General features: G+C 46.4%; 1 protein-coding gene across 9 annotated transcripts in view; it reads right to left on the bottom strand.

The window, feature by feature from the left end:
- Nucleotides 1-13588, bottom strand: part of DLG2 (discs large MAGUK scaffold protein 2) — a 970480-nt gene that overhangs the window by 45527 nt on the left and 911365 nt on the right. For all 9 annotated transcript variants that reach the window (XM_056858113.1, XM_056858109.1, XM_056858107.1 and 6 more), the window contains one exon: nucleotides 6606-6782. In XM_056858113.1, coding sequence (XP_056714091.1) covers nucleotides 6606-6782 — 177 coding nt within the window. The remainder of the gene's footprint in view (nucleotides 1-6605; nucleotides 6783-13588) is intronic.

Raw genomic sequence — 13588 nt, forward strand, 5'->3', positions numbered from 1 at the left:
ACACGGACCTGGTATGCTCTGTCCTGCCATGAAATCTGCTCTGTGACCTTTGGCTCGTCACACTCTCTTAGTTTTATGCATAGTTAAATTGTGGAACTCCCTGCCCCAGGATGTGGTGATTGCTGCCAACTTGGAAGGCTTTACGTTCTGGTCACCACACCTAAAAAATGACATTGCAGAGGTTGAGAAGGTGCAGAAAAGAGCAACCAAAATGATCAGGGGACTAGAGCAACTGCGCTATGAGGAGTGGTTAAAACGCTTGGGGCTGTTTAGTCTGGAAAGAATGCGGTTAAGGGAGACGTGATAGAGGTCTATAAAATGATGCATGGTATGGAAGCTTTTCTCCCTCTCTCATAATACCAGAATGCGGGGTCATCTGCTGAAGTTGGAGGGAGAGAGATTCAAAACAGATAAAAGGAAGTATTCCTTCACAGTCACACAACGCATAGTCAAATTGTGGAACTCCCTGCCCCAGGATGTGGTGATGGCTGCCAACTTGGAAGGCTTGAAGAGGGGAGTGGACATGTTCCAGGAGAAGAGGGGTATTCATGGCTACTAGTAAAAATGAATACTAGTCATGATGCATACCTATTCTCTCCAGGAGCAGAGGAGCAGGCCTATTGTATTAGGTGCTGTGTAACATAGGTGGGATGGTGCTGCTGCAGTCGTCTTGTTTGTGGGCTTCCTAGAGGCACCTGGTTGGCCACTGTGTGAACAGACTGCTGGACTTGATGGGCCGTGGTCTGATCCAGGGGGGCTTTCTTATGATCTTGTGTTTACCTTCCTCACAGGTTGGTGTGAGGATAAAAATGAGACATTTCATTCCCTGCTGTGTGCTCATTTCAGAAAGTATGGGGACAAAGCGTGCTAGCTAGATCTCCTGATTCTGCAATGGGGGGGGGAACTGACTCCAGTCAACTGTGTCCTGGCTAGCATTGATACGGGGAGGGGAGTTTCTTTTTCACTTTTTAAAAATATAGCAATTGATTCTTCTTATCCTCTTGTTTCTCCTTTGAGGTATTTCTTTTCAATTTCTCTTTTGTCAAGTATTTTCTCTTTTTCTCTCTGGAGAGAAATCAACACAACCCTTTGGTAACATCTGTCCTTGCCGCTGTCTTATGTTATACGCCTTAGGACAGGGTTCCAGTGGGAAGATAGGGAGGTTTGGGAAGACACTGTACCATCAAGACAGTGTGGTACAGTGGAGAAGAGCAGCGGACTCTAATCTGGAGAACCGGGTTTGATTCCCCACTCCTCCACATGAGTGACGGACTCTAATCTGGAGAACAGGGTTTGAGTCCCAACTCCTCCACAAGAGCGGCGGACTCTAATCTGGAGAACCGGGTTCGATTTCCTACTCCTCCATATGAAGCCTGCTGGGTGACCTTGGGCCAGTCACAGCTCTCTCCGAACTCTCTCAGCCCCACCCACCTCACAAGGTGTCTGTTATGGGGAGGGGAAGGGAAGGCGACTATAAGCCACTTCGAGACTCCGTAAAGGTAGAGAAAAGCGACGTACAAAAACCAACTCCTCCTCCTCCTCCTCCTCCGGCATCAAAATAAAAGTTGGTCATCTGGCACCCGACAACCAGCATCTCAGACTTCTTTCGAAAACAGGTGGCGTTGTTATTAGGTGGTAGAAAACTTCTCGGGATTGGAAGGTGCCTTCGACGGATTAGCAAGAAAGGGAATCTGGCATGAAGCGGTGGTAGGCAAACATTTCCACCTCCGTGATGCACCAGTGAGCATTACCGCCATGCTGAGGGCAGGGTCTGAGCACAGTTTGATCTCACCTTGAACGCCAGAGGGCCCGCAAGAGAGACAGCGAGTGTCCGAATCACACTTCCTTCCTTGGCTGCCCTCCTCCATGGCTCCAGGCATCTCCCGTGTTTGCAACCGTTCCCCTGTGTTGTTATTTAACCATGCAATCCAGCTTCCATATAGACATGCAGGAAGTCCCAGATCCAGTCTCTAGCATCAAAAATACAGGTAGCAGGACTCCGAAAAAGCCTTTATTTTTGTTACCTGAGAGTCTCAGGGACTTCCTTCCGGCAGAGAGCTGGCTTTCTCTGTTTAAAGCAACAATGTGTTCGTATGATGCAGATGGGACTTTGGTCATCAGTTTTAAAGGGAGTGTCATGAGCTAACGAGAGTTCTGCAGCTCCTAAAATGTCTATTGAACACATGAAGCTGCCTTATACTGAATCAGACCCTTGGTCCATCAAAGTCAGTATTGTCTACTCAGACCGGCAGCGGCTCTCCACAGTCCCTTCCAACTCTATGATTCTTTGAGCCTCCTGAGATTCTACAGATCTCTTGCCAGGCTGAGGAAGCAACGTTGACCTTGATGCAACAATGATATGCTAGCATAAGGCAACTTTATGTGTTCATAGGTATTCCCTGTAAATGGAAATACATCTGCTTAGCATGCAGAAGGACCCAAGTTCAATCCCCAGCATCTCCAGTTAAAGGACCAAGCTGTTGGTGATGTGAACAACCTCTGCCTGAAACCCTGGAGAGCCGCTGCCAGCCAGAGCAGACAATACTGACCTTGATGGACCAAGGCCCGATTCAGTACAAGGCAGCTTCATGAGTCTTCATCTTTATGGAAGGGGCTGTGGCTCAACAGAAGAGCCTCTACTTTGCATGCCGAAGATCCCAGGTTCAATCTGCAACATCTCCACTTAAAAAGGACCAGGCAGTAGGTGATGTGAAAGACCTCTGCCTGAGACCCTGGACAGCAGCTGCCAGTCTGAGTAGACAATACTGATCTTGATAGACCAAGAAGGGTCTGACTCAGTATATGGCAGCTTCACGTGTGATTCATGTGTGATCCTGTCTTATGCCATCCTTTATCCTGTGAGGATTAATAACAGTGTGCAGGCTAGTTTTCATTGGCAAAACCACACAAGGGAAATCAAATTAAACCTCTCTTCCCCCTCCCTGTGACCGCAATCCAAATAGAGTCTGCATACAGCTACTTTTAGCACTTTAAAACAGGGGGAAATCTAATTATCGATCTCTTTCAAGCCTGAGGTTTTTTTTTTTTTTTTTGCTTTTATGGTAATGGCAGAGAGCTCTGTAAATTAAATAATGATAAGGAAAATAATGGATCTAGTAATGGGAGAGACTAGTTCTAGCCTTTAAAACACTTTTCTGGATCAAATCTGTCTCGCTGGTAACAAGGAGTGAATATGGATCGGTTTCACCAAAGCCAAAATGAGATTTCGTGCCCCAATCAACGTAATGCTGAATTTTTTAAATTAAAAAAAGAAGAAGGGAAAACGTGACTTTCATAATTTTGAAAACCCTAGCTTTAAGGATTTGCTTTTAAAAACTGATGTTGAGAGACAGTTAAACTAAGAAAGAAAGAAAGAAAGAAAGAAAGAAAGAAAGAAAGAAAGAAAGAAAAGGGTTTATATACCCCACTTTTCTCTTCCTTTAAGGAGTCTCACAGTAGCTTACAATCGCCTTCCCTTCCCCACAAGAGTCACCTTGTGAGGTAGGTGAGGATGAGAGAGATGTGGGAGAACTGTGACTAGTTGAAGAAGAAGAAGAGTTGGATTTTATATCCTGCTTTTCTCTACCTTGTGGAGTCTCAAAGCGGCTTACATTCACCTTCTGTTCCTCTCCTCACAACAGACACTTTGTGAGATAGGTGGGGCTGAGAGAATTCAGAGAGAACTGTGACTAGCCCAAGGTCACCCTGCAGGCTTCATGTGGAGGAGTGGAGAAGCCAACCCAGTTCACCAGATTAGAGTCCGCTGCTCATGTGGAGGAGTGGGGAATTGAACCCGGTTCACCAAATTAGAGTTCTCCGCTCTTAACCACTACACCACGCTGGCAGAGCAGGACGGGTTAATCTCAGCTCTAGGCAGCCACAGCCTTCAGTCTGCAAGATCTGAGCAAGGCTGTTAATGACATGATATCTTGGAGGACATGAATTCATAGGGTCACCATCGGTCGGAAGCAATTCCATGCTAAGAACAGGTGTTTGAGAACAGGTTCCCTCCCAGTTTAGATTCGGTTCTCTTCATTGTGCTATGAAAGAGCCACACGAGAGATGTTTCGCCTACAGATTCTGACCCAGGGTGTCCCTAACCTTTTTGAGCCGGTGGGCACCTTTGGAATCGGGACATAGTGTGTTTGGCTCCCCCATAAAATGGCTACTGCAGCTTACCTTCAGTCACACCGTGAAAATGCTTGTGCTGCGGTGGCAGATGCTGCCAAAACAACATTTTAAAAATCTGCACGGAAGCCGTTCGGAAGCCTTGCTGGGCAGAAGCACCATTTGGCCTCCACCGCTTTCAAAAAACACTGGGCAGGAGCCAGGAAAGGTGTCGGCAGTCGCCGTGTTGGGGAACCGTGATCGAATCCTGACCCCCTAAACGGAGTTGTCCTGGGTTTCCCTGCTGTGCCGCATATTACATAACCCGGCCCCATCTTTCCGAACCGCCGCAGCCAGAAATACGACACCTAGCTATTTATTCCACTTTCTTTTTAAATAAAAAATGACAAACATGTACAGGGAGAAATGTCCTTAATAAATAATTGTCAAGGGCACAGAGCTAACAGTTTTTGCCCTATGCATAAAAAAAATCCCCACACAAAACCCTCTGGATGCAAAAGTCATGTTACATTTTGTTATTCTGCCTGGCTTGTCGGCAGGACATGTTTATCCACTTGACTGGGTTTTCCTTTTAGAAGAGAAACGCTAAGCAAGATATTCCACCACCCCCAGCCTCCCTCAAGATTTTAATCCTGGCTTTTTAACATAAGAATGGGTTTGTTAGATTTATCGGAAGTGAGTGCTCTGAGCAGGCTAACTAACGCACAGGGGGAAGATCTGTGCAAATGTATACTTGTTTAGACCTTTTGGAAAGAGGAGGAAGGTCTTCAGAGTTAGAATAATGATGCCGAAGAAAACCAAGCAGACATCTCTTAACATTGCTGTTTCCCTTACAGCAAGTTTTGGCTTCTCCTCAGATGAACTTTGCATGTGTGTGTAAAGTGCTGTCAAGCCATAGCCAATTTACTGCAACCGCTCATGGGGTTTTCAAGGCAAGAGATGTTCAGAGGTGGTTTGCCATTGCCTGCCTCTGTGTAGCGACCTTGGAATTTCTTGGTGGTCTCTCATCCAATCCTAACCCGGGTTGACACTGCTTAGTTCCGAGATCTGGTGAGATCGGGCTAGCCTGAGCCATTCAGGACATGGCAAAAGACATACAGAGGTGGTTTGCCATTGCCTGCCTCTGCGTAGCAACTCTGGATGTCCTTGGTGGTCTCCCATCAGAGTATTAACCAGGGCTGACCCTGCTTAGTTTCCAAAATCTGGTGAGATCGGGCTAGCCTGGGCCATTCAGGACAGGGCAAAAGACATACAGAGGTGATTTGCCATTGCCTGCCTCTGTGTAGCACCCCTGGACGTCCTTGGTGGTCTCCCATCCAAGTAGTAACCAGGGCTGACCCTGCTTAGTTTCTGAGATCTGGTGAGATCGGGCTAGCCTGGGCCATTCAGGACAGGGCAAAAGACATACAGAGGTAGTTTGCCATTGCCTGTCTTTGAGCAACCCTGGATTTCCTTGGTGGTCTCCCATCAGAGTCCTAATGAGGGCTGACCCTGCTCAACCCTTTCCAGATCCAACGAGATTGGGCTAACTTCGGCCATCCAGGTCAGGGTAGATGAAATTAACATGCTTATATTCTCAGCCTGAAATGGATTTTTGGGAAGACAATTAACTGTCAAGATCTCAGTGCAGTTAGATTAATTACATGTAAGGTATTAATCTTTTCAACAGGGTTAGAAAAATGTTTGCTCCTTCACTTTTAGGACAGCTCATTTCACAGGGGTCGTACAGTGTGCAAGAATTTGGCCTTGGTTGGAAAACTACTGCTGAGCTTCAGACCTAATGGTACCTTCCTGCCTTGTCTTTGACCCCTGGGGTTCCAGCACAGCAGTGCGGTTGACTAGTACAGCTCATGTTTTCTCTACTGAAGGCTGCCGGTTAAGTCCCTGGAATCTGCAGATAGGAGATGTTGGGAAAGGACGTCCTCTGCTGAGAAGTGGAGAGCCATTGCCAGCTATGGGAGCTTTGTGGACCAATGGTTTTACTTATTTACACTTGGACCAAGGTCACCTTTGTTGGGGGAAACCATGGGTCAATGGTAGAGCACATGCGTGGGGTAGTGGTTAAGAGCGGTGGTTTGGAGTGGTGGACTCTGATCTGGAGAAGTGGGTTTGATTCCCCGCTCCTACACATGAGCAGCTGGTGCTAATCTGGTGAACTGGGTTAGTTTCCCGACTCCTACACATGAAGCCAGCTGGGTGACCTTGGGCTAGTCTCACTCTCTAAGCCCCTGCAATGAATGCTAGGCATAGGAGGAAAAGAGGAAGGCCCAACAAGAGATGGATCGACTCAGTCAAGGAAGCCACGGCCCTCAGATTGCAAGACTTGAACAAGGTTGTTAACCATAGGACGTTTTGGAGGTCATTCATTCATAGGGTCGCCATAAGCTGGAAGAGACTTGACGGCACGTAACACACACCCTGCAATGAATGCTTGGCACCGAAATCGAGATGGGGGAAAAACAAAATGTCCCACGTACCTTCTTTTGCTGGGAATAACCCCCATCTCCTCGCTGTCCCCCTCCAGCATGACCCTTCTGGCCTGCCACCATTCATCATCGGAGGCGTTGATCACATGGAGGATGTCTCCGTACTTGAAGCTGAGCCCTTGACTCGGGAGGCCGCTGTCTTTACTTCTATCGTAGTCAAACATGGCTCTGAAAGAGGGAGAGGAAGACAAAGGGAAGGGTGAGGATACGAATCATGGCAGCGGCTGTTCAGCCACCTCCCCCCCCCCTTTGTTCAGTGATCTTATTTTAATCGCATTTGGAAGCGGAGTCTTTCAAAAGAGATCTGTCTGAGAAGCATTGGCAGAAAAGATGTATTTCTTGGCATATGGGAAAAGACAGGTGTATGCATGCGGTTCTTGATATCTGCTTAGAAATAAGACTTTTGTCTTTAAGCTAGTTGAGATGCTTGGAGATCCTGGAGTGGAACTTCTGCAAGAAGTTTTTTTTTTAAAAAAAATTTGTTAATAAAAAGCAAAATACAACATACTTGCATACCCATACATATAGTATATCAAGCCTTCCAAAGGGTGCCATTTACTAACAACCTTAGTAACAGCTAAGCAATAACAGATCATTCGTAAAAAACTGTATCATAAAAAGTTTGTTTGCTTAAAATCATTTTTAACTAATACATATAGAGGCTATCATTCTTAACTAATATGTATAAAGGTAAAGGTAAAGGTCCCCTGTGCAAGCACCAGGTCATTCCTGACCAATGGGGTGACGTCACATCCCAAAGTTTACTAGGCAGCCTTTGTTTTACGGGGTGGTTTGCCAGGGCCTTCCCCAGTCATCTTCCTTGTACTCCCAGCAAGCTGGGTACTCATTTTACCGACCTCGGAAGGATGAAAGGCTGAGTCAACCTTGAGCCAGCTACCTGAAATGAACTTACGTCAGGATCGAACTCAGGTCGTGAGCAGAACTTGGACTGCAGTACTGCAGCTTACCACTCTGGGCCACGGGGCTCCTTAACTAATATGTATAGGGTTAGCCAATATACTAATCAAACCACCCATATACTCTACTCTTCATTATTGTTACCAACTCTATCAATAGCTATTGTTCACATTCAATTCAGTTTACAACATAATATTAGCATTGCAATTGTGCATAATCATAATAAACTTTCCATTTCTTCTGAAACTCCCCCGTGGGTCTTCTATTCAGCAAATGAGTCAGCTTTGCCATCACTGTATATTCAGCCATTTTCTCTCTCCATCTTTCTACCTCCGGAATTTCTACTTGCTTCCACATTGTTGCCAGAACCACTCTGGCGGCCGTTGTCATATAACTAAACAGGTCTCGATGATTTTTGTCAAGTTCTTTGGGTACTATAACCATTAACATAGTCTCAGGGTCTAGAGGAAAACTACTTTTTAACACCTTCTGTATTTCTTGGTGGATTCCTATCAAGAATTTCTTGACTTTTTTGCAAGAATGAAAGTAAGCCCCATCAGTTTTTTTGCACTTCCAACAGGATATATTTTTTTAATTTAATTTAATTTATTTTCAATACAACACACATAAAATATGCAACACACACTCATTATACATAGTCAATACTACATATCTACAACAAGATCTTCATCAAATACCTAATGGGGTGGAGCTAAATCCTTCTATGCTACCTGTCACTAATCTTTAAGTCTTAAAATACATAAATTGTTCTCAAATCTTCATGTAAACTAGCTGCGATACACAGCTTGAATAGCAGTATATTCTGCTTATATCATTTACAGCGCATTCCTGAGAAGCGCTGGTGGCCCACACCAAAGGCCTTTGGAGGCTGGCAAAGGCCTACGCCTACGCCGGCACAAGGACCCACAGCGCCAGCATCCGGGTGGCGCATGCCAGCGTTTGTGGCCCCAGCGCCGGTGTGCAGGGCCGGCTGCTGGTTGCTGGCCACTGCCATGGCAGGGTCCAAACGCCGATGGAGCCTGCTGCCAGTGTCCGGACGCCGGCAAAGGCCGTGGCGGCGTCCAGGGAGGTGTTCCTGGGGCGTACCGGCGCCGGCCAGGGGGCGGAGCCGCCTTTAGACAGCCTCCTGAGCTGTTATGGCTCGGGAACGCCCCCAAGATACGCCACCTTTTAGGGGGTTACATGGTTTTTTGGTGCTGGGCATAGGTTTCGGCTGGGCCCCTCACCTAAGCCCGGTGCAGGCATTCCGGTCAGGAATGCGCTGTTACTAGCCATCCAACTGCTACATCTAGAATAAGAAGAATAACACTGCATCATTGTTATATCTGAGTCTACTAAAAGTATGTGTGTGTGTGCGTGTTAAGTTTTAAGCATTAGTCTGTATGCAATTGTTTGTCATTGTTTCATATTTACAGCCGCTTTACTTTTACAAGTTTACGTCACGCACATTAACCGTAGGACTTATTTTAAAGTCCAAAGCAGCTACAGGAGAGGGAGAGTTTGGGCAAACAGGGCTTAGGGGGGAGATGTTTCGCTCTTACATGCTATTATTTGCCTCAGTGTGGAAATACAAACACTGCACAGGTACAACTATGTTTTTGTGTTCATGGGAATGTGTACATGGAACATGTGTACATGTTCATGTCTCTCATATGAAAATGAGTTGCAATGTAAAGAGAACAGGGCCAAGGAGGGACCAGGCCCTATAAGGAAATAACCATCCTTCCACCAACAGAATCAATCTTTATACTGGATCCGGGAAAGACGGCAGGTCAGCATGCTGATTTGTACAGCACCAGAACATTTAGCCTAATGCAATCAAAGTGGGTTAGCAAAACTCAGAGGAACAAAATGCTCTTTATTAAAAAAAAAAAACACTGATTCCCTCATGTCAGCCCATCCTATAAATTAATAAAGAAGCAGCTACAAATATGCTGTCACTGCTTCATTAAATCACTTACTTATCACTGTGTCTCTAATTGGATTTTCTCTCGCCACACCTATGCAGCAGATTTTAATTCCCTAACTGCAGACATGTTCGGTTCTAACAAACGTTCACTGACAGCCACTAAGCATAAATGCACGAACACATGAAGCTGCCTTAAACTGAATCACGTCCTTGGCCCATCAAAGTCAGTATTGTCTACTCAGACCAGCAGTGGCTCTCCAGGGTCTCAGGCAGAGGTCTTTCACATCACCTACTTGCCTAGTCCCTTTAACTGGAGATGTCGGGGATTGAACCTGGGAGCTTCTGCATGCCAAGTAGATGCTCTACCACTGAGCCACGGCACCCGTCTGGCAATAAAGTAGACTTGTATGTGTACATATGAGTGCAGTGGTCACATACATACCACAACTGCATGGAAGTATACCATGGAAAGCTGCTCCCAGGGAGCTTGGTATATATGCCAGTGAACACATGAACACCTGAGGCTGCCTTATACCGAATCAGACCCTCGGTCCATCAAATTCAGTATTCTCTACTCAGCAACTCTCCAGGGTCTCAGGCAAAGGTCTTTCACATCACCTGCTTGCCTAGTCCCTTTAACTGGAGATGCCAGGGACTGAACCTGGGACCTTCTGCATGCCGAGCAGAGGCTCTACCACTGAGTCACAGTCCCTCCAAGTGATAAGGGTCTTATTTTTTAGCTTGTTAGTGCAAATGATTTGGGCATCTTTGCAGTACGAGAAACTTTGATTGGAATCGTTTTGTCAAATTAATTGCTTATCTACTGTCATTTCGTTGCCCAGAGCCCTTTGGGCATCATCAAGGGTACACCAAAAACACAGCAGGTGAGTCACGCTAATGAAATGGGTGTTTGCAAAACAGTCATCACAGTCGTGGTTGTTTTATGGCTTATTGTGTCTATCCGGCAAAATAATTTTTAAAGCCGTGGGAGCCTCCATCCAGGATGAAATTAGGCAAGGAAGGAAAAATGCTATCTGTAGGGTTTCCTTTCAAAGGGAATTATTATATTTCTGCTTTGGTAAAGTCATGGGTGTTCTGTGGTCCAGCCCATTCCACTAATTCATCTCAGACGCCGTGGACTGAAACACACTCACACAACAATCTTTGTGATTTGTTAAACTCTTGAAGAAGAAGAAGAAGAAGAATTGGTTTTTATATGCTGACTTTCTCTACCACTTAAGGAAGAGTCAAACTGGCTTGCAATCGCCATCCCTTCCCCTCCCTGCAACAGATACCCTGTGACAGTCACAGTAACAGTTCTCTCCAAACTCTCTCAAGCCTCACCTACCTCACAAGGTGCTTGTTGTGGGGAGGGGAAGGGATTATGATTATAAGCCACTTTGAGACTCCTTAAAGTAAAGAAAAGGAGTAGAAAAAGAACAGGGGAGTTGATTTCTATATGCTGACTTTCTCTACCACTTAAGGAAGAATCAAACTGGCTTATAATCACCTTCCCTTCCCCCCCCACAACGGACACCCTGTAAGGTAGGTGGGGCTGAGAGAGCTGTGACTAGCCCAAGGTTACCCAGCTAGCTTCATGTGGAGGAGTGGGGAAACCAACCCGGTTCACCAGATTAGCGTCCATCGCTCATGTGGAGGAGTGGGGAATCAAACCCGGTTCTCCAGATTAGAGGCCACCACTCCAAACCACCGCTCTTAACCACTACACCAAGTCTTCTTCTTCCTCTTCTTCATTTTATGTAATTCAACGTTTTTGTTTCATTATAATTCTATTGTAGTCTACTAATGGTATCGCATTGATTTGCCTTTATGCCTTTTTGCTTTTTTTCAGGTTATAAGTATTATGTTCCTTCGATCTATCCTGATGAGCGAGACCGCCATCTTCTCAGCAGCTGCCCAACTTCCTCTTCACTTAAGCACCCCTCTTGAACTCCCCAGCTCAGAAAGGAATGTGGCCTTTCAAATGAGACGTCGGGTTCATTTTCGACGAGAATTTCTCGTTTCCCCATGATTGGCTTGAGCCGTGATGAATGCAGATGGCCACATCTGGCCCTGACTTGGTGAGCTGATTAGAGGCATGATGCGCCATGCTAATTAAAAGAAGATTAGGGATCCAGGGCAGGTGAATCAACGAGCGAAGGCTTTGAGTGATTGAAAGGCTTCGTGGCTATCATGAGCTCGGGAGGCTGATTAGAGAAAAATAATAGGTGCATTGGAGAGGGAGGGAGAGATAGAGACAGAAAGTGAGACAGAAGCTCAGTGAAAATGATTTGAGGCCATGGGACTGGGGAAGAGAACCTTTCTTGCCTCCAACATCAGACAGCCTTTGAACAGACAGCCTCGGGCTAGACCGAGAGATGATTTCAATCTTCTCACCCCTTGAAGTTTCAGCTCCAAAATCTCCGTTCGGAAATATTGCCTGTTCCGGGGGGGCAAATCCAACCTGCCGGTCTTTTTGCATTGTCTTCCGTTTATCCCCCCGCCCATTAAATGCCATGTTGTTGGTCTTTGGTCAATAAATCAGCATTGCACCAGCTGTGAGAGTTGGCAAGGGGAGTAGACTGCTTGGAAATCTCATCACAGATCCCCAAATCTCTCCCTTCAGGACTCTCCAAGTGCTCAAGGTTTCAGCAGGCTGGTTTGTCATTTCACTGAATCACAGAATCATAGAGTTGGAAGGGGCCAGACAGGCCATCTAGTCCAACCCCCTGCTCAATGCAGGATCAGCCTAGAGTATCCCTGACAAGTGCTTGTCCAGCCTCTGCTTAAAGACTGCCAGTGAGGGGGAGCTCACCACCTCCCTAGGTAGCCGATTCCACATTCTCCTAATGTCCAGCTGGTACCTTTCCACCTGTAATTTAAATCCATTATTGGAGGTTCTGTCCTCTGCTGCCAACAGAGCTCTGTGCCCTCCTCTAAGTGACAGTCTTTCTCATAAGTCAAGAGTGCAATCATGTCCCCCCTCAACCTCCTCTTCCTCAGACGAAACATTCCCAAGTCCCTCAGTCTTGACTCTCAGTTGCCTTCAAACTGCCTGCAATTCATTCTGGGTCTCCCACGGGCATGTGCAATCTAGGGTTGCCAGCCTCTAGATGGGGGGTGGAGATCTCCCGGGATCACAACTCCAGATGACAGAGTTCATCAATCCCCCTGCAGAAAATGGGTGCTTTGGAAGGTGGAATCTATGGCATTTTGCCCCGCTGAGGTCCTGTCTCTCCCCAAACCCTGCCCTTCCTAGGCTCCACCTCCAAATATTTCCCAAGTAGGACTGCCAAAAAAACAAATCCGTGGGTTCTAGATCAAATCAAGCACCTTGGCCATCTTCTGGGCATGGAGTAAGGGTCACTGGGGGTGTCTGGGGGAAGTAGTTGTGAATTTCCTGCATTGTGCAGGGGGTTGGACTAGATGACCCTGGTGGTACCTTCCAACTCTATGATTCTATGACCCTAGAAGCTAAAATGACTAAACTGAGGCTGTCATACTTTGGTCACATCATGAGACGACAAGAGTCACTGGAAAAGACAATCGTGCTAGGAAAAGTTGAGGGCAGCAGGAAAAGAGGAAGACCCAACGACAAATGGATTGATTCTATAAAGCAGGGGTGGGGAACCTTTTTTCTGCCAAGGGCCACTTGGATATTTATAACATCATTCGTGGGCCATAAAAATTATCAACTTGAAAATTAGCCTGCTATATTTGGTCAAACATTTAGCCAAGAGGCCTGACCGGAGACGGCTCCAAGTGTCTGCCACGTAGTTTCTCCATGGCCCTGGTGGGAAAGGGTTAACACAGTTTCTTGGGTGGTCCTAGCAGCTCCATAGCTAACAATTCTTCTGCAAGGGGGGGGGGAAGGGTTCCTTTTCTTGGCAAAACAATCTCACATCTGCCTTGAATAGAGGCTATTCCTGTCTGCAGGAGGGGGTGGATCATCAGTCTTAGATCCTTCTGAGCTAGAGATCTTCCAGGATCCACGAAGGGCCAGACCAAATGATTTTGTAGGCCTTATATGGCCCCCGGGCCTGATGTTCCCCATCCCTACTATAAAGGAAGCCACGGCCCTCAGTTTGCAAGACCTGAGCAAGGCTGTTAAGGATGTTTTGGAGGA

The sequence above is a fragment of the Euleptes europaea genome, chromosome 12 (genome assembly GCF_029931775.1).
Source record: "Euleptes europaea isolate rEulEur1 chromosome 12, rEulEur1.hap1, whole genome shotgun sequence".
Lineage (NCBI taxonomy): Eukaryota > Metazoa > Chordata > Lepidosauria > Squamata > Sphaerodactylidae > Euleptes > Euleptes europaea.